Genomic DNA, 23782 nt, shown 5'->3' with positions numbered 1-23782 from the left:
TGGCCACGCGCCAGCCCTGGATTCGGACCCGGAGGATGGGGCCTAAGCAGGAGAACTAGGGGCAGGCTCCCCAAGCACCTCCACCCTTCAAGGGTTCCTCGATTAAAGCCCTAGGATCTGGACGCTGCTACGAATGCCAAGTCGCCCCCCACCCATGACTTCTGTGCTCCATGGTCGGTAGAGAAAAGAGACCAGAAACACAGAAAAAAACGCAGTTTTATGCAGGGCTCGGTATTGGAGAGGGGCTGCCAAGGTAGGAGGGGCTTCACTCAGCCTCCAGCAGGGGCTCAAGGAAGCCGAGCCGGGCGTGCTGCCGGCCAGCCCACCCCTCAGCCAGGCTGGTTTCAGAGTGGAGGGGGCTCTCAGGGGGAGGGGTTGGCCCCTGGGCTCAGGTAGGAGGCGCGGCTCTCAGGGGCGCTGTAAATGGTTAAAGCTCCCGGCAGGCTGAGGGCTGGGCCTCCCAAAGCGGCTTGGACATCCAGCAGGAGTGGTGTCCCCAGCATGGAGTCCTTCCCTAGGAGGAGTGGGGCTGTGCTCAGCGGGGAGAAACGGTCGCTTCCTTTCTTCAGGGAAGGAGAGCTTCACTCGCCTTGCCCTCCGGTTAGGATGAAACATCCACTCTCAACCCCCCACTCTCTTCCAGCGGCTCAAGCAGCTTAAGCAGTACTCTGCAGAGCAGCCTGCCTCCGGGGATTTCCCTCCAAGACACCAACTGCCCCGCCCACGCAATCATGGTAGCTCAGGCCCCTATGGGCCTCCCCCAGGTCCTAAGTCACCACAATTATTACCTGGCCCTGGAGAATTTAACCCCTTGACCGCCAGCTCAGTCTCACCCTTCTCTGGAACCAAGGGCTGCAACTGCATGAGAGAACCCCAGGAAGCAGCTGGGGAGGGAGCTGGGGCTTTGGCTGAGGGAGAACAGCTGTGGACCAAAGGGCTTGGCCGAACAACTCTGAACCCCCTGCCCTCCCCACCCCCATCTTACCAGGGACAGCTCCATGTCTAAGTCCATGAGAGTCCACTCCCGCCCCTGGAGGCTGGTGCCCAGCACCTAGGGGGAGCTCTGGGTCAGTGGTGTCCTCCCCAGGCTGCACAAGCAGCTGGACCCCACCAAGCCCCATGCCTCTGCCCTGCTGAAGGTGTACTCACATCTAGGGGCCCTGCAGGCTCCACACCTTCAGGGGGGGCCCGAAGCAGCATTGGAGGCAACAGACTCTCCGGGCTCCGGGCTCCTCTCTCCAGGTCCAGAGGCCCCCTGTGCACAGAAAACTGCCGTTGGCCTGCAGTGCCCAACCCCACCCCCCATTAGGTTCCCAAGGAACCTGAATACATCAGGATCTAAATCTGACAACATATAGAAAATGCTGGAAGACGATCCCCCCACACACACGTAGAGGGGCACACAGAGTGCCTCTGCCTCCTACTTTTGGCCTGAGGTTTGGGTTGTGTCCCCTCCCTATGCAATTATCAACATCAGTGGTTCTTAAACTGTTGCGTACTTTACAATCTTTACAAGCACCCCAGTGGTTGCATTTAAAATGCAGATTCCTGAGCCCTACCACTGACATGTTTCCACTTTCTAGGGGCCTCTGAAGCTGGTACTCCTTAGAGCAGCTCTCAGAAATCAGGTGAGACCTTGGTGCCCAACCGACCAGCCAGCCACCAAGGGGCAGAGAAGGCTGGGAAGTCTGGGGGCTAGTTAGTGCTGATCTAGCTGCAGAAGTGGCCCACAGGGCTTACAGTCAAAAATGGTCTCTCTGCTCACCTGTCAGGAACCTCCCTGGGGCCTCTTGGTTCAGGCTGCTGGGCACTCCTGGGCCCCTCGGGGCTAAGGCTCCCTTTCCCTTCCAGGATGGCCTGCACCACAGCCACAGGCAGCGGTGGGGGTGCTGTCACGCAGAAGTCACACTCGTTTGGGGCCAGGGCCAGCCCGGCCTCGCCTTCCCCCCCTGGGCTGGCTGGCTCTTCTTTGAGCAGTGCCAGGCCCTTCTCCCTGCACCAGAGAAAAGCTTCAGCCAGACCCTGGCACTGCCCTCTCCCCCATCCCCACAGCCATCTGGGCTGCCAGGCCCTCAGCCACAGGCTCCCCAGAGGGCAGCCCCTGTCCCTCTTACCTCCTGCCACCACTGGAGGGAGAAAGCCTGGTTCCTTCAGGGGATGGAGAGTCTTCCGGAATGTCAGAGATGATGGGGCCCCTGGCCCTGTGAGGGCTGCTGAGGCCCAGGGTGGTCTCTGGGAGAGGCTGTAAGTAGAAGATGAGGCCCAGCCCTTCACCTCAAGCCACAGGGTGAGCCAGAACCCAACCAGTACCACATGGGCTAGATCTAAGGGGGAAGGTTTGAGGGAGGAAGCTGGGCCCATGCTGGGGAGCCTGGGTCTGGTGGGAGGGAAAGCTGGCCTCCATCTTCTCTTCTTTTTGGGGAATGTGGAAAGGGAACAGGCTCTCCATAAACCAAGCTGTGCTCTAGAGAAGAGAGAAGCAAAAACCTACCGATTGGATAAAGTAGGGGTCCTGCAGGAGGGCACCAGGTAGGGGGCAGGCGTTGAATTTGGCTGGTGTTGGGCACCCCTCATCCAGCATCAGGGACCTGTGCAGGGTGGCCAGGGCACAGGCAGGGGGCTGGGTAGGTTCATCTCCCATGCCCCTCAGCCTGCACCACCTCCCTCCCACAGGCCCCAGCAGCCAAGTCAGCAGAGCTGAGGCCTGTTGCCAGGGCATCAGTCACATGCTAGAGGCAGAAGGGGCTCCCCCCAGAGATGGGGGCCCTTTGGGGGTAGAGAAGGGAGGGAGGGAGTGTGGTTTGAGACCCAGACCCTCTACTGTTGGGATGCTTTGGGGTGAGGGGTAAGGGGATGATGGGGTGGAAATATGGGGTTAAGGTCCTGGAACTGAGGGGTCTGAGAGTGGGGGTTTTGGTGGTAGAGTTGGGGGTAGAGGGGGAAAGCCCTGGAAGGGGGCCCTTGGGGGGATGGCCATTGGGTGAGGAAGACTGTAATGCAGGGGAAAAGAATGAGGATTCCAGGTGAAGGGGCTTCTGGAGGAGAAGGAGTCCTGCCTGGGTTTCTGTGAGGGTCCTGGAAGGGGTGGGGGCATCCCTGGGTTTCTCACTCACAGCTTTCTCTTAGTTCCTGCGCTGCTGGACCCCGCCTGAAGTGGCCCAAAGAGGCACTGGATCAGCTGAAGAGAAAGCAAAGGGTTAACTCATACTTTGGACCTTGCCTCCCACCCTAACGAGGCACTCCAGGTGGCTTCCAGGACTGGGGGGCGGGTGGTACGTTGAGGAGTGACAGAGAGAAGTGGGGTGGGGGGAGAGGAACACCTTGCCAATGACCCGGTGCTGCTGACCGTGGCTCTGCCGCAGCGTCACCACCTCCCTCCACAAGATCTCGTTCTGCCTGGGGGAAAGGCGTGGGGGGGTGCTGAGGCATCTGAGAGTTCGCCCGGTCACCACCCCCCACAGAATGGCAGGCCTGAACCGGCGCCCACTCGGATGATCACCCGTCCATAGACAACAGACTTCCTCAGCTCGGCCCATTGGTCTCGATGGAGGCGCCAAGGCATGAGAGAGGAAGGAGCTGCCTAGAAACGCTTGGAAGCCAGTGCCCCCTCGCCCAGACCCTCCCTTCCCCCTCCCCATCCTCCTCCGCCCCCTCCCCCGCACTGCCTGAGCTCCCGCAGCCGCGCCTCGGTGCTCTCCTGCACTCCCCGAAAAGCCTGCACCTCGCCCAGAAGCCGGCCCAGGTCCTCAGGGCGCCAGCGGCCGTCGTCGCCGCGCAGCGCAGGCACCTGCAGGTGGGAGGCACCCTCAAGTCAGAGTCGCAGGAAACAGCTGTCCCACCTCCACCCCGGTTTGCTGGTTCCTGCAGGCCGCCCCCACCTTACGCCGCACGCGTTCCAGTAATTGCTCTCGGCCGCGCACGAAGCTCGGGTGCTGGAACTCGACGTGGTCCCGTTCCGGCCTCAGCAGGCCACCCTGCTCGATGCTCACCACCTTCCGAAAACCGTCTAGGGAGTAGGGCGTGGGGGCGTAAATTGCCCCGCCCCCCCGCACCAAGTCACCCACGCCCGCGTCCCGCCCGGCCCTAGGGACTCACACATGTTGAGTTGCCGCACAAAGCTCGCCATGTTGCTGTGCTTGAAGTACTGGGGCAGCACTTCCTTGGCAAAGCGGCTCTGGTCGCTGACGAGGAAACTGGTCCCGCTCTGTGGAGAACGCCGCCCGCCCACCCACCGTGCGGGCGGAGACCAGACGACACCGTGAGCGGTGCCCGCCCACGGCGAAGCCAGCGCTCTGGCGCGCGCGCATACACACTCGCACTCACTCTGGGGACCGAGGCTACCATTCGTGGGGACGTGGGACGAGGCCAGGCCAGAACCAGCTCTGGCCTAGCCTGGGGCGACCACAATCTCTATCTCAGCCCACCCAGACTCCGTACTCGGTTCTCTGAAAGTAAGAGCAGAGGGCAAACCTGGGTTCCAGCCCCGGACGGCTCCAAGACCCGCGATGTGACTCTGAGCTAGAACCAGGCCCAGCCCTTCCCTTCTCCTGGCCTCTCTGTGTTCCAATCTGTCTGATGGGCACGGTGGGAACTAAATGACCTGGAAGATCCTTCGGGTTCTAGGTCTCCTCCAGAAGTCTCCTACCCTGTCCTCTGCCCGGAGGAAGTCGCCTCACCTCCATCTCGAATACCCCCTCCAAGCCGTCGCATACCCTGGACGGCTGAATCAAGGGACCCTCAGCCCCGTCCCAGGCAGGGACAGGGTGAGCGTGGACGTTCACTGACGTGGAGGAATCCCGGGGACCACTGAGGAAGTCGAAAGGCCCCAGCCCTCACCGGGCTCCAGCGGATCAGGTGGTCGGTGCCCGGGTCGCCCACCAGCGCCCACAGCTTGCCAAGGAAGGCTGGCACGGGACTAGGGCCCGGCTCCGTGGGCAGCGCGGCTGGCGCTTCCTGCATGGCGCAGTCCCGGCCCCGTTTAACGCTTGGGCCCGGCCGCCGCTGGCTTGTCAAAGCCGCGGAAAGTGCTGCGTTTGCCGCCCGCTCCGCCCTACTCCGCCTCCCGGCGCCGGGTCAGGTGGGGGCCACGTGCGAACCAGCGGGGCGGGGCTCTGACCGCGGCCTCAGCACTGGCAGTATGTGCGTGGGGGCGGGGTGCGGTAGGGAGGTAGACCTGCGTTCGAGTCCCACCCCTCTCTCAGGCCCGCTGTTTCCTCCTTTGTTCTTCGGGAGAATCCAGCGTACACAGCGTGGTGTGGGCTGGGAAAGTCCTATAAGGCGATGGCGTGGGCATAGTGAAGCCTCGGTTAGAGGGGCAGAAAGGAGCGAGCTTGAGAGCGGGAGGGTGGGGGAAGGAGAAGCTGGCCCCCTCCCGCCGAACCCTGGGGCGTTGTCATTCGGAAGATGCGAGTGCCCCGACACTGACCCCCGCAGCCGCACCAGTGGAAGTAAACCGTGAGGTCTCGAACTCTCCCACCCCTGCCCGGACCCCTCCTCCGGCATCTGCTGGTTCTCCTCCCTCACCCTTCAGAGCGGACCCGGCCTTTCACAGGACGTAGAGATACTGCTTGATTTATTTCACACTCAACCCTGAGGCATGCTTTGAACCAGTGCCCTCCCTCCTCCCACGCCGGGGCCGCCGAGCAACGTTTGCAGAGGACTGGGGTTGGAGGAGGGTGATCCCCGTAGGGCGGGGACAGTGGGTGTCTGCAGATGTTGACAGCAACGAGTGGACTCAGGTTGCTCCGGGCTGGTACTGACGCCATCCCACAGCCCCCAATTCTCAAGAGGGACAAGAGACAACAGAGTCCTAAAGGAGCGGACTAGCAGCTGACGCGCCCCGGGGCAAACCCACGCAGCATCTCAGAGGCCACACGTCCGCAGGGAGGGGAAAGAGGGTTTGTCGCCTCACGCCACAAGCGTGGGCCGCCAGGGATGCGGCTCCCGCGTCAGCTTGAGCGTGTAGCTGCGCAGGCGCGGGCAGTGCGTGCGGAAGGCATGCAGCACGGAGGGTCGCACCACGCAGAAGCAGTGCACTTCGCGCAGGCCCACGCAGCGCTCTGCCAGCTCCTCCAGCGCGGCGTCCAGCTCGGCAGAGGCGGCAGCGCGCACCTCGAGCGCGCGCAAGGTTGCGGCGTAGTGGCGCGCTGCGAAGCGCACCGGGCCTACGGTGTCCCCAGAGAGGCTGAGGCGCAGCGCAGCCACGGGCACAGCAGGCTGCAGGACGCGTGTCACGCTCTCGGCAGGCAGAGCCGGCTCCAGCTCCAGCTCTACGGCCAGTCCAGGGTGGCGGCGGCTCAGCTCGGCCCAGGCTTCATTAGGCAGGGGCGACGCGCGTGCGTCTTCGGGACATGCGCACCGCAGGGCCAGGAGCTCAAAAGGTGCGCGGTCTGGCGCCGCCAGTGCCTCGAGCGCGGTGCGCGACAGGCTGGCCAGGTGCAGGCCGAGGGCGCGCAGGCAGGGGCAGGCCTCTAGTAGCTCCAGCACGGAGCCTGGCCCCACGCTGCCCACCAGCGTACTGTTATCCAGGAAAAGGCTGCAGAGCTCCGGGCAGCCGTGTGCCACCTGCAGCACCAGCGCGTCGTCCAGTGTGAAGGGCAAGCGCCTTAGGTCGAGGTGGCGCAGCGCGCGGGCGGCCCTACAGAGGGCGTGCACGGCGTCCAGGACGTCGCGACCCGAGTCGAAGAGCCGCTTTTCTCCGCGGCACTCCAGGCACAGGCCTCGCAGCTCGGGGTTACGGCCAGCCAGTGCGGTCAGCAACTCTATGGCCGCCAGGCGGCTCGGCTCCCTGGACGGCACAAATTCCAGACGTAGATTCTGAACGTGGTCCAGGCAAGCGGACAGGTACTGCGGCTGCATGCCTTCTAGCTCACAGTCGCAACTTGGGGGTAGAGTGGTGGAGAAAAGGCATCAGCCGGCCGAGTCCCCGCGACCTAGAGAGAGGCCTCTAACCCACCCCTCAGCCTGGGTTCCAGCTACCATCCCCACTTCCTGCCCCCTCCCCACATACCTCCCTGTCCCGACCATGCCTGGTCGCTCCAAGGTGATGCTAGAAGGGAACTCCCATCCTATCCATTTAGAAGACTTCAGATGCATCTGCCGCTGGTTGAAACCTTGCCACGGAGAGCCAATGATATTTTAAGAACAGGGCTTTCTCAGCGGTCTTTAAGGAGGGGGGGCGTGGCCTCTGGATTGCCAGGTTCACATTTGCCTCTGCTACTTCTCAGCTGAGTAAGGAAGTGATTAAATCTCTCTGCCTCAATTTTCTATCTGTGCAACGGAGATAATAATACCACCTATCTACCACATAAAGTTTTAGTGAGGATTAAATCAATTAATATGTGTAAGGCACTTAGAACAATGGTTGGTACACAGTTGGTGGCCAATAAATGTTAGAAATTATTACACTTTGGGGGGGGGCCCGTGCATGTGGAATCTTAGTTCCCTGACCAGGGATCGAACTCACGCCCCCTGAATTGGAAATGCCCAGTCAACCACTGGACCGCTGGAAGTCCTGATTACGCTTTTTAATATGGGGAGAGTCACTGTATCTCCCCAAGCCCTGACTCCACCGAGCCAGGGAGAAGGCGGGAGGGGGAGGAGCCTGCTCACCTGATGTTCGTGTTGTGCCACACAGTGCTGCAGGTGGCAGCGGCAGCCCAAGCTCTGCAAACCCTCGCGGCAGCGGCGCGGTCCCGCAGGGGCAGGTGACGGAAAATGAGTGCCAGCACCTCCTCCGGCAGTTGTTCTCCAGGCTCCGCCATGGCCGGGAGCAGGGTGGGGGTTCCGCTGCAGGAAGGCCAAAGTGTTGAGGGAAACACCTGGAGCCTACGTGTAGAAATGCTTGTGGCCCAGGAGCTGCTATGTAATTTGCAGAGCCCAGTGCAAAATGAAAATGTGGGTCTCTTTGTTCAAAACATTATTAAGGGTTTCAAGACAGTGACAGCAGAGCATTTAACCAAGTTATTAAACCAAGCCTGGGGCCCTGTGCAGTGCACAGGTCTCAGACCCATGAAGTCTGCCCTGGATGCCGAGGATCTCTGATTCTCCTTTAAACTACGTTCTCACTTGTTGAGCAAATTCACGTTTTATGCTATATTAGAAAGAACTCAACCACGACCGGTGCACCACGTTGATAAAGCCGAATACCGGATTTGGGATGATGCTATGGGATCTTTCTTCTAGTTACCAAAGTTTTCTCTGAGCAAGTTGGAAGGCGGATGCACAGGCTCTGACTCCAGACAACCACGTCCTCCCCCCAGCTCAGAGGGCCCAGACTAGTCTCACAGGGGTCACTGAACTGCTTGCCTCCCAATTTCGACCCTGAGTACTAGGGGAGGACTAAGCCCAAGCACCGAGGACCATTGAAATGAGGCATTCTCAAAGGGCGCGGGGCATCAGAATCACTTGGACACTTGTTCACACTACAGATTCCACGGCCCCACCTACTAAGTTAGGCTCTCCGAAAAGAGTAGGGCCCAGGAATCTGAATTTCAACAAGCGCCGGTGGATTCTACAGGTCCCAAGTTGAGAAACCCGGACCTAGCCCCCGCCAGTCACTAGAGAGTAACGATAGGGTTAATAGGGCGGGAGCATTAGGGAAAACTTTTAATTGGCAGAGACCACAAGCCAATCAGAAAGCAGGGACGCGGGTGGGGCACAACCGAATCCGCCCAGAGAAGGGAGGCTCTTTCGTCCACCTCGCAGGGGGAGGTGTCCCGAGAGCTTCCAAGAGAAGGCCGGCGGGGCGGAGAAAGTCTTGGGTTTCTGGGACCTGAGGAACCCTGGGTTCAAGTTCCGATCCTGAACGCCAAGCAGCCCAGGCTCCCGTTGGGCGGCTTAGGTTCAGCTGGAATTCGGCAGACCCACCTCAGAGAGAGCGCGCGCGGTCTTTGTTGGAAAATGTGCGTCCTCTTTGAAGTTGCCAATTTTAGTTTAAGGTCCTTAAAGGTTTTCGTACCCAACGTTTCACGCCACTGGCCACTTTTCTATTTTCTAGGCTAACGGTCCCTGCTGGAATTTGCGCCTCGCGTATCCTGGGGCTTCTGATACCCTCCACCAGGCCTGAACTTGGGACCCACCGGCACCCCGTTCAGAGTGTCAGGGAGTATCAGAGATCAGAGATCTTCGAGCTCTACCACACAGAAGGCACCAGAAACGTCTGGTCCTCAAGGGGCACCTACTTGTTGATCCATCCGTTGTCCGCTGGAGGAAGAGGAGCAGCTCTCACCCTGGGCCCCTCCGGCCTCGTAAGAACCACAAGTCCTCGAAGTCCCTTGCCGCAGGCTGTTCTCCCTGCTGTTTAACCTCAGGCGCCAGTTTCTTACCTGCTCAGCGGACCAGATGGGTTTTGCCCAGAGACTGGGGACTGGCGGCGGAGGACAGTGGTGGGAAGGAACCGCGGGGAGCCCGAGGGGCGGGACGCCGGGACAGAAGGGGCGGCTCGCACTGGGGCGCCGCCCCTGCGCTCCGCGCACACCCGGAAGCAGCGCGAATCCAGTGGAGCCGGGCGGGCGTGGGAATCCGGGACGAGCCGAGGCGGCCAGGTTAGTGCAGAGGGTGGGTGGGCTTCCCAGTGCCGGCAGGAGCCGAGGTGGATCCTGGCTCGGAAGCATGGGCGCGGCGCGGTTGTCATCCGCGGCTGCTCGGGTCAGGTGGTGGTGGTGGCCTATTGGGCTGTTTCCGTGGGAGGAGGGAGAGAGGGTACGGACCTTGGTCCCCGAAAGTTCCTTGTCCCAGTTAGGGGATTTCAAGGGGCGGCAGGACCCTGTGGGTGAGAGGACGGGGTGGGGCTGTTTCTGAACAGATATTTGAGCAGAAACCCTTTGCCCTCCCCGGCCAGTAGCAAGAGCAGAACTCCAGAACGAGGGAGGCCGGGGAGCTCCCCTCGAGAGCTCGGGAGCGGCCCAGCTGAGTAGGATGCTGGGACTCTCAGCCTGTCAGTCCTTGAGGGGCCACGCCCGCCAGCAGGCCGTCACCGTCCACCCGGCCAGAGGTGGGGCTACCGGGGGACTGTTAGGCCGTGTTAATAGAACGCTGCACCGGCTGGCTCCCGGTCATAGGGGCATATTTTCTTGAGTCGGTACCCAGCTAAGAGTTCCTGGAACCCAGCCCGGCCCCGCCCGCAGAGAGGCGGACTCTGGGTGGGTGGGGCGCGGGGCTTCCCGAGGAGGGGCTTCTTTGGAAGGACACGTAGAAAGGAGTTCCCAAGGGCGCGAAACGAGCCAAGGGCCCCGGCCGCTTCTCAAAGGTTGTCTGTCCTTCTCGACCTTTAGCCTGGCAGGCCTGTTTGACTTCTGTTTGACTTCTCCCATTTGTCCAGTCGTAGTGAGTGTGAGGGAGCTTCCCCCTCCTCCAGGTTTTCAATGTCTCGCAGGTAGGCCTGCTGGGGAGACTACCACCCTTACTTACCCACCCCTTCGGGCGGGACTGCATCTACGGGGTTTACATAAAGTAGAATATTGCTAAATACAGTGAAAATAAAAATCACACCAAGTCTCCCCCTTCCCCAACAGAGGTAAACAATGGTAACTTCCTGTTAATTTCCAGACTATGGTTTTGGGTAAACACACAAGTATTAATATGTCTTCTACCAAAAGATTATGGGGGGGTGCTCAAAAGGTACATCCCTGTGCTCAGACGCAGGGTAGGGTTATCAAGTATCATTTTTCTTGCCAGGTCTGGGTGATGCTGGAGCGCCCCTTCCCAGGTACTGTCCCAGCTTTGGCTCTCACGTTAGGGTCTGGGGGCAGATCTGAAACACAGAATAAACAGAAATGATTTAGTTCACATAATGGAAAAGTCCAAGATGGGACACAGTGTGGCTAGGAGTGCACTTCTTCATCTCTTGGCTCTGTAGCCTCCTGCGCCAGTTTCATTCTCAGTCAGGCTCTTCCCAAGCAGTGGCAGAGGAGAACTACCCTTCCTTCTCGCTCAGCTTCAAGATAGGAAGGGAAACTTATGCCTCTTTCCTATTGATCCAGCCAAATTTGCAGGTTGATTTTGATTGGTCCAACTTGAATCCTATGCCCAACTCTGAACAAATCATTTCAGGAAGGCGAATGGAATATGCAGATTGGCTAGGCCTGTTTCACTTGCCCAGGCCTGGAGCTAGGGAGTGGAGTTAGCCCTTCCAACAGGCATGTGGATTGAGACAAGGGAAGAGGGAAGGCCCCAGAGGTCAGTCAGGATTGCGGGAGGGAATCTGGGCAGGCGCAAACTACCGGTGTCCTTTGAAGTGAAGCCTGGAGATATAGTAGGAATTCAGGTCAGAAAATCAAAGTGGGGGCTGTGGTCCCACAGGGATCCTGGGAGCTCAAATTTAAGCTGAGGGCATACCATACCAGCACATGGGTCTGGTTGTGCTGTGGGGCATGGGCACCATCCAGGATAAGGATGTCTCCAGTCAGCTTTGAAAAGAGAGACACTCGGGCTTCCCTGGTGGCGCAGTGGTTGGGGGTCCGCCTGCCAATGCAGGGGACGCGGGCTCGTGCCCCGGTTCGGGAGGATCCCGCATGCCGCAGAGCGGCTGGGCCCGTGGGCCATGGCTGCTGGGCCTGCGCGTCCGGAGCCTGTGCTCCGCGAGGGGAGGGGCCACAACAGTGAGAGGCCCGCGTACCGCAAAAAAAAAAAAAAAAAAAAAAAAAAAAAGAGAGAGAGACACCCTGGCCTGAGGAGGGAGCAGAACTTGTTGTTTCTGCTGCAACATTGTCCCTCTCCTCTTCCATCCCTGTGACCCTGGGCTCTTTCTCTGAGAAGACAGTGGAGAGACAGTCCTCACTGAAAACCTTGGCTGGGCTGGGCTGGTTTGGGCTGGGCTGTGCAGAGCCAGAAGCACAAGGGGCTGCCTGTGGGATGATGAACTTACCCTCATAAGTATGCCAGCTGGGTGGGGACGGCTGGATGTCAGCTGAGGGGACAGCTCGGCCACGTGGGACTGGACAGTTGTCTCCAGAGCTGGGTTGGGGTGATCTGAATGCGTATCTCTGTCCCCAGGAGGCAAGATGGCGGCTGGGCCAAATGGGCTCGAGGAGTGGGTGGGCAGTGCCTACCTATTTGTGGAGTCCTCGCTGGACAAGGTGGTCTTGTCGGATGCCTACGCTCACCCGCAGCAGAAAGTGGCGGTGTACAGGGCTCTGCGGACTGCCCTGGCAGGTGCGTGAGTGGGCGGGCACTTGGAGAGGAAAGGCCGGCCTGGGGCCTTTTGTGGGCGGGGCCAGGGACTGAGACCTCACCTCTTCAACTCTGTGGGCCTGCGCTTAACCACCACTTTAAGCAAAAGATTCGTTAGGGAAGGGAGGAGGAGGACGCCTGGTTGTGTAGGGTCTGTCTTCTCTGTGTATGCATGTGTGCCCTCGGGTGTAGACTTGTGTCTCTTGTGTCTCTGTATGATCTATGTGTGCACTAACGTGCCCCTGCTCCATGCCCCCCACTCCCCGGATCAGCCCGCTCACTGCTGTCTACTAATCGCGCCTCTCTCTTCTTTTCCTCTCTCACTGCAGCACTCCTTGCCCAAGACCCCCTCCCCAGTACCTACCTTTCGGGTCCCCTTTTCCCATCTCAGGGCAGAGGCCACTGGAGGTTGAAGCCAATAGGGGGATCTGGCTCCGGCCTCAGAGCGACGAGAGCCTCTCTCCTTCCAGGGCGGGGGGAGCCATACTAGGAGGCCGAAAACCTGAGACCTCTCGCCCCCTGTTCCGCCAGCCACCTACCCAGAGGGCTTGGCTGCCCAGGGCAAATGCCCCTTTCTACCCTGCAAAGTCTCTTGCACGTCCTTTTTGCCCACCCTCATTTGGGGCTTCAGGATTGGGGATAGAGTAGCACACACTCCATCCTAGGGTGCTCCCTGTGATAGGTCCTGGCCTTTATTCTGGGTTGTTGCTGTTTGCATCCCAATTTGCTTCCCAGCTGGGAGCTCTGGCGTATAGCCGCGCCCCTAGGTCTGGGGATGGGGAGGGCGTCTTACCTGGGGCTTCATCCGTCCTCCGGCCTCTTGGAGAATGGCCCCGCAGGGGGACCACATGCCACCTGACTGCCTGCCTTCGCAGAGAGTGGCGGGAGCCCCGACGTGCTGCAGATGCTCAAGATCCACCGCAGCGATCCGCAGCTGATCGTGCAGTTGCGTTTCAGCGGGCGCCAGGCCTGCGGCCGCTTCCTCCGCACCTACCGCGAGGGGGCACTGCGCGCCGCGCTGCAAGGGTGCTTGGCGGCGGAGCTGACCCTGCACTCCGTGCCGCTGCAACTGGAGCTGCGCGCCGGCGCGGAGCAGCTAGATGCCTTGCTGACCGACGAGGAGCGCTGTTTGAATTGCATCTTCGCCCAGAAGGTGCGGCCGGGCTGGGGCCAGGGTGGGGTGGGGATTCGCGGCTAAGACCCCCACCGACGCCGCACTCCCCTCCCTAGCCCGACCGGCTCCGGGATGAGGAACTAACAGAGTTGGAGGATGCGCTCAGGAATCTGACGTGCGGCTCGGGGGGCCAAGGGGGCGACGTGGAGGGCGCTCCGGCCCCCTCGCAGTCTCTGGCACCCTCTCCGTCGGAGGAGAAGCCACCGCCGCCGCCGCCGCCGCCGCCGTCTGGCCAGACTTTTCTGTTCCATGGTCAGCCCGTAGGTGAGACTCCCGGAGAGAAGCAGAGGCAGCATCCTCGGGAGGATGGAGTTTGGGGAGGGGTGAGGTCTGCGCGGGATAGTCGCGGGGCGGAAATGGAAGGGTGTCCCGAGCTCACTCCGCTTCCCACTTCCCCTGCAGTGAACCGGCCGCTGAGCCTGCAGGACCAACAGACGTTCGCGCGCTCAGTGGGCCTCAAGTGGCGCAAGGTGGGGCGCTCCTTGCAGCGCGGCTGTCGTGCATTGCGGGACCCGGCGCTTGACTCACTGGCCTATGAATACGAGCGTGAAGGGCTGTATGAGCAGGCCTTCCAGCTGCTGCGGCGCTTCGTGCAGGCCGAGGGCCGCCGCGCCACGCTGCAGCGCCTGGTGGAGGCGCTCGAGGAGAACGAACTCACCAGCCTGGCAGAGGACTTGCTGGGCCTCGCAAATCCCCATGGCGGCCTGGCCTAGCCTGGGTACCAGAGAAAGGGGCAGTCGGCCAGTTGCCCAGCCAGGGTTTGGAGCACCTGGGTGACTGTAGGGTCCCTTCTAATGCTACTGCTGACCTCCTGTCCACCCACGGGACTCTGACGCCATACTTACAACCAGATATGGCTGCCCTCTCCAGGAGTCAGACAAGCACCCACAGTGTCTGCTGGGGTGCCACTGGGGGTTCTGTTCTAGATACTAGGATAGAGACAGAGCGTATGGGTGACCTGTTGCAAAAGGTCGACCTCACCTTTTCCCACCGCAGAAGAGGGGCTTTCAGCCAGACCTTACCTCTTCATTCATAGAACAATTCATTACTATTCATTAATTCAATATAATTCATTAAGGACCTGCTGTATCCTAGGCATCATCCTGGGTGCTGCAAATACCGTGGTGAACAAAACACACGAATCCTGCCTGTCCCCAGTTCACACTCAGTCTGAGACTCTGAATATTAAGAAACAGTAATAAAATACTACCAGTTTTTTGATGTGAAAAATACAAGGAGTTGTGGGAGCAACTGAGCAGGGGCCTAACCCAGGTTAGGGGTTAGGCTTCCTGGGAGAGAAATGACTGTGAATGTTGTGGGTGGTGGAATGAGAGAAGGGCAATATTCTGGGCATGGTCAGCCTCAGGTGAGGTCTTGAGGAAGGTGAGAGGAAGGGATTTAGAACAGAAGGTTTAGAGTGGCTGGATCTAGGGGTGGGTGGATTTGCAGAGACCCATTGGTGAGTGGGGGAGGCAGAGAGCATGGGGTCAGGTAAGCCAATTTACAGAGTTTGGATTTTATCTGGAGGCTAGTGAGAGGCCTTTAAAAGGTTTTGGCAGTTAAGGCTGGGAGGCTGGTGAGGATGCAGAGAGAGAGAAAAGACAGTGCCCCAGGCTGGGGCAGTTAGCAGCAGAGATGGAGGGAAGGGATGAACATTGAGTTAGGACAGAGGACAACAGGCCTGGTGACACTGAATGAGGGAGGTGGGAGAGGACTCCAGAGTTTCTGCCTTTGCCAGTTGGAGGGAAGGTGGAGCTGCCTGCTGAGATAGGGGCCCTGGGGGAGGTGAAATGCTTGCTCTGTTTGGGACAAGTTGGGCATGATGTTCCTGTAGAACATCCAGGGAGAGAGTCCAAGGATAGCTGGATCTATAGTTTTGAGTTCAGGAGAGTGTCGAGGCCCAGGATTCAGAAATGTACAGGTGGGAGTGGGTGGGGTGGCCCAGGGGGAGGTCCTGAAGGTCACCAACCAGAAAAAAGAGCAACCCAAATTGGAAGGAGGAAAACCAGATTTGGAAGCCAGGGGAATACCCACCTGCTGTGATGGAGGCTGCAAATCTGTCAAAGCTGCGGAGTGTCCACTGGAGTCGGGGAAAAGGTTACTAGGTGGGGGCTGTTTCTGGGACATGGTGTGGACAGCCTGAAACCAGAACACAGGAGAGATGGGAGGTGAGGCAGCAGAGACAGCCGGAGTAGAGGACTCCTGAGAAGTCTGTGACCGGGAGAGTGAGGCTCAGGTCGGAGGGTTTATTTTGTAAGGGAGAATATTGGTGGGAAGAAGTCAGAAGGCGCAGTCACAGCCACTGGAAAGAGGATGGCACTGGGTAGCAGTGCTGGTTCTCACAGTCTGCCCTCATAAACTCTTGGGTGGGGCGGGGCGGGGTGGGGTGGGTGTTGTCTACTCCAGGCCCCACTGCATGGCTGGGACCTGGAGGCTCTGAGTTCCAGGAAGAGAGAGGTGGCAGCCAGAGCTGGGCAAGGCCTGGGCCCCAATCTCCAGAGCGCCTCTCTGCCCGCCTGTGTCCACATCAAACCCTTTGCTCACTGGTCTACTTCAGGAGTCCCCCAAGCTAAACCAATCCCTGCCAGCCCTACCTGGCCTGCAGTGGGCCCAGGCTTGGTTATTTCTTCCTGCAGGAGGTGATGATGGCCTGGGGCACTAGGGACTAAAGAACTCAGAACTGCCTCTGGAGAGACAGACTGAAGTGCTCACCTGTGAAGTTAAAGCAGACAGGGTTGGCCCCCCTCTCCTGCATCCAAGTGGATGGATAGGGAGAGGGGCAAGGGAGGACAGAGGAAAGAGTCTTGGACTGAATTCCAGAAGATCTGGGACAGTGCTCTTACCTTCTGCCTGTATGATCCTGGGCAAGTCACTTAACTCCCTGAGGGGCAGCGTCCCCATCTGGGCATAATCAATGACAGCTGCTGCCAGGGTTGTGAGAATTGCACACGCAGTTTTGTTGGTCCTTGTGTGCGTGGTGTGTCTGCTGGTGGGCATGGCAGAGCCAGGAGAAAGGAGGCAGCCATGTATCCGGGGCACTTTTTGGACCCTGTCTTGCGGAACCAGGGCTCCTGGAAAGCTGAGGAGAGGCACTTCCAAGGATGGCCTGGGAGGGGTCGATGCCAAGCCCTCCTGCGCTGGGGCTCCTGCCCAGCCCAGGCCCTTTCTGCTCCGGAGAGGCAGGGGTAGGGAAACTAACCAGAAAGGTTAGTGCTTCTTCCCGTCCCCCGGAAAGGCAGAATTGGGAAGTCTGAGCCTGCACGGAGACCAGAACTCACCTCTTTGAGCTTCCCAGAGAGAGCTGACCGTGAGGATCCCTCTCAGAGATTAGTCTCCACTCGGAGACAGCGCTCCGGCAGCGCCAGGGCGGAGCTGACTGAGCTCCAGATGTCCGGGCGCACACAGCTGTAGGGTCACGTGGCAGCGGCCCCGGCCCCCCTTCCTGCCAACGTTGCATTTGGCCCAGGCCCCGTCCATGGCCGCCCTTGGGACCCCGCGCTGAGCCCCGGAGGCCCCGGCATCCGGGGCCACGCCGCTCCCAAGGGCCGAACGTGTATCAGGATCCCAAGGACCTCCGTGGTGGGTAGGGATGAGTAGAAGGGATTCAGCCTCAACGCGGGAAGAGGGTGGGGCCGAGGCTCCGCGTCTCCCTGATCTGGCTCTGGGGCACCGTGCTAGGCCGGAGCTGAGAGGGTGGGAGTCGGCTATTAGGAGGAACTTCTTGCCCTTTCAGGGTGCCCATCCCGGTGGGGGGTCAGGGCCCAAAGTAGGAGGACAACGGAGGGGGATGAACAGCCGGCAGCTGGAGACCCCAGGCGTGTGGCCTCCCGCGCCCTACCCCCGGGGAGGGCGGGGCCGGAGCCCCTGCCGGCTGCTGGCTTCCTTGTCTTGAGCCCCTGACTGAGTCTCTCCGCAGGGGCCGCGGGCGCCTGCCAGGCGGACATGAGGCGGAGGCTGCGCCTACGCGGAGAAGCGTCGCTCACGCTGCTCCTCGGCGCCGCCCTCGGCCTCCTGCTCTATGCGCAGCGCGATGGCGCGGCCCCGACGACGAACGCGCCGCGAGCTCAAGGGAGGGCGGCGCCGGGGCCCACCCCGGGGCTCCGTGTATTTCAGGCGCCGGACGCGGGCGCAGCCCCGCCGGCCTACGAAGAGGATACGCCGGAGCCGCCCACGCCCACGGGACCTTTTGACTTTGGCCGCTATCTTCGAGCCAAGGACCAGCGGCGCTTCCCTCTCCTCATTAACCAGCCGCACAAGTGCCGAGGAAATGGCGCACCCCCCGGCGGACCCGACCTGCTCATCGCCGTCAAGTCGGTGGCTGCGGACTTCGAGCGGCGCCAAGCAGTGCGCCAGACGTGGGGGGCTGAGGGTCGCGTGCAGGGGGCGCTAGTGCGCCGGGTGTTTTTGCTGGGCGTGCCCCGGGGCGCGGGCACAGACGGGGCAGACGCGGAGGGGGCGGGCACTCGAACGCACTGGAGCGCCCTGCTGCGTGCTGAGAGCCGTGCGTACGCGGACATCCTGCTCTGGGCCTTCGACGACACTTTCTTCAACCTAACGCTCAAGGAGATCCATTTTCTGGCCTGGGCCTCCGCCTACTGCCCCGACGTGCGCTTCGTCTTTAAGGGCGACGCCGACGTGTTTGTGCACGTGGGAAACCTGCTGGAGTTCCTGGCACCAAGGGACCCGGAGCAGGACCTGCTTGCAGGTGACGTGATAGTGCAGGCGCGGCCAATCCGCGTGCGGGCCAGCAAGTACTACATCCCTGAGGCTGTGTACGGCCTGCCCGCCTACCCGGCCTACGCAGGCGGTGGCGGCTTCGTTCTCTCGGGGGCCACGCTGCGCCGCCTGGCCGGTGCCTGCGCGCAGGTTGAGCTTTTCCCCATTGACGACGTCTTTTTGGGCATGTGTCTACAGCGCCTGCGTCTCACGCCTGAGCCTCACCCTGCTTTCCGCACCTTTGGCATCCCTCGACCTTCAGCCGCTCCGCACCTCCGCACCTTCGACCCCTGCTTTTACCGCGAGCTGGTTGTAGTGCACGGGCTCTCGGCTGCTGACATATGGCTTATGTGGCACTTGCTGCACCGGCCACACGGGCCAGCCTGTGCGCGTCCATGGCCTGTCGCTGCGGGTCCCTTCCAGTGGGGCCCCTAGCCACCTGTCACAGCTCTAAGCCCCCCTCATTCAGACCCAGGAGGTAAGTGGGAGGTAGCTTGAAGGGTAGGTTTCCCAGGCGGATTAGTGCTGTGTATGTGGTTCTTCCCCAGAAAGGGGCATCCAGGTGTCTTCCTCCAGAAGGTCCCAGGGAGTGAAGATTGAGGTTGGTTCCTGCTGACACACCCTATTGGGAGGTGATCTGGAACCAATCTAATGGTGGCCCTTTGAGACAGCCAGGGCTGAGGTGGTGGAGAACCAGGCTCTTTGCCAAGCAGGTGAACGTGCTTGGTCCTCCTAGTAGGGATGTGGGTGGGGGTGGGGGTGGCAGAGGCTCATGGAATCTGACCATACTTCTTAGTTTGGAACCCCTAGAGTGAGGCCAACAAATGCAGATGTTTCTCAAGGCTGGACCCCACAGGGATGGGTAGGGGCCTGGCCTCAGTCCTCATGGAACCGGCAGCCATTCTGCCACAACTCAATCTGAAAGTAGGCGTTTTGCTTCCTATTTGCCCCTTCAAACTGCATTCTTAGCCACGTCTAGGTCTTTAGATCTGCTTTCCTGGGGCCAAGCCCTCCTGAGCCCTGGGCTAGCTGGAACATTAGGGATGGAGACACACAGGGACTGAGCGCATTGTCCTACCTAGTCTTCCCCCATATCCAGCTACCCACCTACACCCACACAACTGTGCCATTCTCTCACTGGAGCCTGTGCTACCCCCTTCAGAGGAGCCAAGGAACCTTTTTCTAAGAGGACTCCTCCAGCTGTAAGTTTCCCCATATTCTTCAACCACCCCCTTTCTCAAAAAAATCAACGCCTCCACGCTCATTTTAGTATAAACATCCCAGCAACAGCACATGGGGAGCTGTCGTGGAGGGCATAGGTCTTTATTGGAGGAGGGGTATGGGCAGGGCATGAGGAAGGTTCCCCCATGCTAGGAAGATGGGAACAGTCCTGGCTGCCCCACAGTGGGATGTGTGAGAGTCTCTGGCCAGGCCACAGTCCACACGGGAAGACACCAGTCACAAAGTCATGGGAACGCCACACAAGCCTGGCTGTAGGCCCAGGCACCACACAGGCGCCCAGGGCAGGTCCCCTGCACATTCATTGTTAAACTATACAGGATGAGGCTGTACATGAGTTAATTACAAAAGAGTCATATTTACAAAAATCTGTACACACATTTGAAAAACTCACAAAATTGTCATCTATGTATCACAAGTTGCTAGACCAAAATATTAAAAATGGGATAAAATTATACATTTCTCTTCTCAATTCTTTTCAAAAGGATTAATATTTTTAAAGCACATATGCTACTTTCCTTAGCAAGTCCCACGAAGAGACTGAGCAGCCCAGCCCTCCATGAGCCCCAGGGGCCTTGAGCCGCGAATGGGCCCGGCCAGGGGACACTGCCCAGAGCTGAGGCAGGGGGGCCAAGCCCACAGTGCAGAACAGAATGCTGAAACACAAAAAAAGAAGGAAGATGTCTTTGGCTAAAACTTTGGCATTAAAACAAAGAGGCAAACAGGATGGAAACATGCAGCCCTGCCAGCCAGGTTGGGGCAGAGTAGGGGAACAGGCGGCCTTGAAGGCTGGCTCCAAGAGGGGTGGGAACCAGGCCTGGGCACGTACCTTGATGGTAGAAAGTTGTGTTTCAACCAGTTGGGTGTGCCTACTGGGCCTGGCAGGGAGCACGTGCAAGAAAGAAACAGGGAAGGGCAAGTGGGCCACCTTGGCCACAGCCAGCTCATCAAGTAACTAAAGTGGATGTAGTGCAAAAGTTGCAACCAAGTACTACGGACATGCTACCTGCTTGCCTTAAGGGTCATGTGGCAATGTTGGGCCAAAGGCAGGACCCTGTCCTTGTCTGGGTGCCTGTGTCCTCAGCCAGAGAAAGAGCCCCAAGTTTTCCCAATGTGTCAGGGACAGGGGAGACAGAACCCTGTCTCCTTACACGTTAGTCGAGAGCTCCTGGGTCCAGGTATCAAGGCTCAGAGTTTGTGCTTCTCTTTGCAGTCTGTGTCCCCTGTTGGCACCAGCAGGCTGAGATCGCACAGAAGAATATTTGGGCCTCTCACCCCATGGCAGAGCACCCAGCCTGAGCCCCACCTCAAAATATCACAACAGCCCTTCCACACTGGCAAGGTGTCCAAGAAAACCCACAGGGTGGCCTGCTGAACAGGATGCGATACACAGTTCCATGGGGCAGAGGGGCATGGGTGGTGATGTTCCTAGGGGAGTTCCACGGTTCTCAGGTGGGCACCAGGCCTGGGGGGGCCATAAAGGGTCACTGAGGCAATGTGGTTGTTCTGCATGACCTGTTATGAGAAGAGGACAGCGAATCAAGGGGGAGGAGTTGAAGGGATGTAAGCAGAGCAGGCAATCAGACCCACAAAAACCGGCAGTGGCATCAGTCCTGTGCTGTGACTGAAGAGAAGGGACTTGAGGCAGCTCCTGTGCACAGGGGCTGGAGGTTGTGTGTGCAACCCACCTGCACACGGGGCTGGACTGACCCCTCAACACCCCCCAACTCATGCTAAGGGGGTCATCTCTGCTCCTGTGTCTGCCTGTTTCTCTGGGATATATAAACTTCACCACACCCATTTGTCCAGTCCTTTTGGAACTGCTAGAGGTCTGCTGAAGGTATGGCATCCAGATGGGAAAACAGGGGCAGCCCATTCTTCTCCCAAGCCAGTGGGGCCTCTATAGCCACTCATCCCACAGCACGTTCATTCACATGGCATTTAAAGGCCCCCAACACACCCGGACTGAGCCCCACTTGCTCTGTGGTTACCTTTCCTATTGTACTCACATTTTCAAATATAAATGTGGTATCCCCATTTCCTCTCATCTTGTTGGATTAACCTGCCCAGCAGGGCCCTCAGGCCCTCCCCAATCTCCCTCTCAATCACTTGCCTGTCCTCGCCATGACCACCGGCCACTCAACCCCCAGGGCTTACCTCAAAGATCATCCGCTGAAGACCAAAGCAGAACGTGGAGCCAAATGGGTTGGTGTTGTTTGGGGAGGAGGACCTGAGGCCGGGGAAGCCACAGTTAGAGGGGCAGACAGAGGCCAAGGCCAGGCAGGGCATCCAGTTCCTTTTGGGATGGGGGCTATTAGCCAGTGGTCCCTCATGGCTGTGAGTGTTTCCCACACAGGCCCTTGAGGTCCTAGGCATAGTGATGGGCCTCATTCAAGCACCAAATCCTACATAGTCCAGCTGGCACAGAAAGTTAACATGCAGTTGGACTGGAGTGGTGCAAAGTCAGGAGGGAGAGGGAACGTCAGGCAGGATGCAACCAGGTATTGGGCTGTGAACTAAAGCAGGTTGCAGCTTTGATAGGGAAAAGGGGGCCCAGGGCAGCTAGTCAAAACTGCCTCCCTTTCTGAATAACTAGAGGCAAAAAGGTTCCCATACCTGGAGATAGGTGGGAGAGGGGGGAGCTATCCCAAGGGGCAGCCTCTCTGGTGTGAGTAAACATGCAGAACAGCTGGCCTAGTCCTAACACGCAGGGTTGCAGCAGGAAGCATGTTTGTGGCAACATCAGAAGTTTGTCGTTTCTGTCATTAAGCCATACCCACTGCTAGGGCTCCCTGGGCCTTCTGGGCTGTGAGGACCCGGATGGGGTGATCAGAGGCAGCAACCTCCCGCTCACCTGTGCAGGACAACAGGCTTCTCCACAGGGTGGCCCAGGAGGTCCTGGATGTTGTCCCACTGTAAGAGGGATGCGGGTGACAGGGATTAGCAGGGACCCGACCCTACCCGTGACAAATGGCTGGCCCAAAGGACATGGGAACCCAGACTGCTGGCAGACTCATGCCTACCTCATTTTCAGACTGCATCAGGTGGGAAAATAGGAGCTTACCTTGCTGTAGGTCGTGCATGTTTCTGTCTGACCATCTGTGTTTTCTGAAAAGACAACACAGGGTGGTTGGTATCTGGCCTGGCCCGGATTCAGTTCCACACCTGCTCAGGTAGATGTCTCAGCCCACCTGTGACCCCAGCCCTAGCCACCCTATGCACTGGGATTGAAGTTTGGAAACCAGCAATCCCATGGTCACAGGATAAGACCTTGAGGGCCTCCAGGAGACTACAGACGAAGAACACTGTGGCCCCCAGAACACAGAGCCCAACCCAGAGGAGCTGAGGCTATGGGCAGGAGCAGGTGGGCAAAGACGCCACAAACCCAACCACTGCCACCCTCTCTGCGTGGATCAATCTCTTCTCATCATGAGAGATTGATTCTAAAATCCTTTCCTTACCCTGAGGACACTGACTACTCACCTCTCTTTACGGTTAGTGGGATCTTGAACTCACAGCGGTGATAACTAGAGAAAGAAGGCAGATGGGTAAAGGCTGAACCCCTTGGGAGGCCTTGACCACCCCCACATCTCAACTCTGCACCCCAGGAAAAACAGGATCAAGCACACTTGCCCAAAGCCCTGGCTCTGGGCCTGACACAGTGTTCCCTGGGAGAGGCCAGATCTGGGCACTGGAGTCAAACCAAAAAGGGCACAGCTTGGGGGCTCTGAAGACCCTATCACCTCAGATAAGAGGCCAAGCTTTCTGAATCTATTTCCCTATTTGTAAAATGGGCATAAATGGAGAGATATAAGGAAATGGGTACTATACCAGGAACAGAGCCAACACTCAGGAAATGTTTGCTTTCCATGAAATAGCAAACATCCAAAGCCACAAGCTCTCTTTCCTGGAGGGGCAGGTACAGGTATACTCACATATTAAAATTATAATGTCCAGGGTAATTGGTGTGTAGGACAAATTTCTTCACTTTGTGTGTATTCGCATCAAAGAGGATGTCCTGGGATAGAAAACAAGGATGCCCAAGTGGGGAAAGTTACTGAGGCAGGGCAGGGGGCTTTCGAGGGCATGTCCAACTTAGAGACACCCACTCCACAATGGGGATGCCCTTGGGGAACAGCTTTCTCCCAAATAACAATCAAGGGGACAGCTGAGGCTGAGTGCGAAGGGATGACGACATACACCGAACCATCTATAGGCCTCGTCATTCCAAACCTTGTACCAGTAGGCCCAAAAGGCACAAGGGACTACAGCTCCCACTGCTTGGGAACTCAAACACGGTCAGGGATATCTTTCCTGACCAAAAACACCTGATAAAAAATGTAACCGAGTGCTTGCTTCAGCAGCACATATACTAAAGTTGGAACGATACAGAGAAGATTAGCATGGCCCCTGCACAAGGATGACATGCAAATTCGTAAAGTGTTCCATATTTTTTAAAAGATGTTAAAAAGGGCTTCCCTG

At 58.8% G+C, this 23782-nt stretch overlaps 5 protein-coding genes and 1 non-coding gene across 11 annotated transcripts in view; 3 read left to right on the top strand and 3 right to left on the bottom strand.

Moving 5' to 3' along the window:
- Positions 1–203: 203 nt before the first annotated feature.
- HSF4 (heat shock transcription factor 4) lies at positions 204–5421 on the bottom strand. Of its 2 annotated transcripts, none has more exons than XM_060132178.1 (13): positions 4837–5421; positions 4096–4204; positions 3879–4006; positions 3663–3787; positions 3321–3396; positions 3114–3178; positions 2492–2588; positions 2115–2268; positions 1766–1889; positions 1150–1255; positions 986–1051; positions 789–858; positions 204–514 (listed from the first exon to the last, which is right to left on the bottom strand). In XM_060132178.1, the coding sequence occupies exons 1-13, from the start codon at positions 4957–4959 to the stop codon at positions 363–365; spliced, it is 1395 nt and encodes a 464-aa protein (XP_059988161.1). In that variant the 5' UTR covers positions 4960–5421; the 3' UTR covers positions 204–362. The 2 variants fall into 2 exon arrangements, with proteins under 2 accessions (XP_059988161.1, XP_059988160.1); XM_060132177.1 differs by having other exon boundaries at positions 1766–1993; positions 2115–2242.
- Positions 5422–5555: 134 nt separating this feature from the next.
- FBXL8 (F-box and leucine rich repeat protein 8) lies at positions 5556–9775 on the bottom strand. Of its 2 annotated transcripts, none has more exons than XM_060132167.1 (3): positions 9327–9775; positions 7612–7788; positions 5556–6880 (listed from the first exon to the last, which is right to left on the bottom strand). In XM_060132167.1, exons 1-3 carry the CDS (start codon positions 9632–9634, stop codon positions 5908–5910), a joined length of 1458 nt encoding a protein of 485 aa, XP_059988150.1. In that variant the 5' UTR covers positions 9635–9775; the 3' UTR covers positions 5556–5907. The 2 variants fall into 2 exon arrangements, with proteins under 2 accessions (XP_059988150.1, XP_059988151.1); XM_060132168.1 differs by having other exon boundaries at positions 5556–6787; positions 9327–9772.
- On the top strand, positions 9466–14580 carry TRADD (TNFRSF1A associated via death domain). Of its 2 annotated transcripts, XM_060132170.1 has the most exons (6): positions 9495–9545; positions 10678–10708; positions 11995–12153; positions 13047–13324; positions 13402–13609; positions 13748–14580. In XM_060132170.1, the coding sequence occupies exons 2-6, from the start codon at positions 10687–10689 to the stop codon at positions 14056–14058; spliced, it is 978 nt and encodes a 325-aa protein (XP_059988153.1). In that variant the 5' UTR covers positions 9495–9545; positions 10678–10686; the 3' UTR covers positions 14059–14580. The 2 variants fall into 2 exon arrangements, with proteins under 2 accessions (XP_059988154.1, XP_059988153.1); XM_060132171.1 differs by lacking the exon at positions 10678–10708 and having other exon boundaries at positions 9466–9545.
- Positions 14581–16397: 1817 nt separating this feature from the next.
- B3GNT9 (UDP-GlcNAc:betaGal beta-1,3-N-acetylglucosaminyltransferase 9) lies at positions 16398–19755 on the top strand. Its single transcript, XM_060130562.1, has 2 exons — positions 16398–16924; positions 17262–19755. The coding sequence occupies exon 2, from the start codon at positions 17288–17290 to the stop codon at positions 18494–18496; it is 1209 nt and encodes a 402-aa protein (XP_059986545.1). The 5' UTR covers positions 16398–16924; positions 17262–17287; the 3' UTR covers positions 18497–19755.
- PHAF1 (phagosome assembly factor 1) overlaps positions 19326–23782 on the bottom strand; it is a 28275-nt gene continuing 23818 nt past the window's right edge. For all 3 annotated transcript variants that reach the window (XM_060130561.1, XM_060130558.1, XM_060130560.1), the window contains 6 exons: positions 23236–23318; positions 22784–22827; positions 22365–22408; positions 22155–22213; positions 21458–21530; positions 19326–20815 (listed from right to left, as the gene is read on the bottom strand). In XM_060130561.1, coding sequence (XP_059986544.1) covers positions 20729–20815; positions 21458–21530; positions 22155–22213; positions 22365–22408; positions 22784–22827; positions 23236–23318 — 390 coding nt within the window. In that variant the 3' untranslated portion in view covers positions 19326–20728. The remainder of the gene's footprint in view (positions 20816–21457; positions 21531–22154; positions 22214–22364; positions 22409–22783; positions 22828–23235; positions 23319–23782) is intronic.
- Positions 23649–23755, top strand: LOC132510542 (U6 spliceosomal RNA). Its single transcript, XR_009537346.1, has one exon. It is a non-coding gene; the product is annotated as a U6 spliceosomal RNA (small nuclear RNA).

The sequence above is a fragment of the Lagenorhynchus albirostris genome, chromosome 19, assembly GCF_949774975.1.
Source record: "Lagenorhynchus albirostris chromosome 19, mLagAlb1.1, whole genome shotgun sequence".
Taxonomy (NCBI): domain Eukaryota; kingdom Metazoa; phylum Chordata; class Mammalia; order Artiodactyla; family Delphinidae; genus Lagenorhynchus; species Lagenorhynchus albirostris.
Note: the sequence above shows the minus strand (reverse complement) of the source record. Positions and strands in the feature narration are given on the sequence as shown.

Coding starts and splice junctions, on each gene's coding strand:
- FBXL8 (XM_060132167.1), bottom strand. CDS start 9,634: ATGACAACCGCGCCGCGCCCATGCTTCCGAGCCAGGATCCACCTCGGC. Junction 7,789..9,326: donor CCATCTGGTCCGCTGAGCAG/GTAAGAAACTGG, acceptor GCCTTCCTGCAG/CGGAACCCCCACCCTGCTCC. Junction 6,881..7,611: donor TGGCACAACACGAACATCAG/GTGAGCAGGCTC, acceptor TCTACCCCCAAG/TTGCGACTGTGAGCTAGAAG.
- HSF4 (XM_060132177.1), bottom strand. CDS start 4,959: ATGCAGGAAGCGCCAGCCGCGCTGCCCACGGAGCCGGGCCCTAGTCCC. Junction 4,205..4,836: donor ACCTGATCCGCTGGAGCCCG/GTGAGGGCTGGG, acceptor CGTTCTCCACAG/AGCGGGACCAGTTTCCTCGT. Junction 3,397..3,662: donor CGGCTGCGGGAGCTCAGGCA/GTGCGGGGGAGG, acceptor CCTTTCCCCCAG/GCAGAACGAGATCTTGTGGA.
- B3GNT9 (XM_060130562.1), top strand. CDS start 17,288: ATGAGGCGGAGGCTGCGCCTACGCGGAGAAGCGTCGCTCACGCTGCTC.
- TRADD (XM_060132170.1), top strand. CDS start 10,687: ATGCTGGAGCGCCCCTTCCCAG. Junction 12,154..13,046: donor TCTGCGGACTGCCCTGGCAG/GTGCGTGAGTGG, acceptor CTGCCTTCGCAG/AGAGTGGCGGGAGCCCCGAC. Junction 13,325..13,401: donor ATTGCATCTTCGCCCAGAAG/GTGCGGCCGGGC, acceptor TCCCCTCCCTAG/CCCGACCGGCTCCGGGATGA.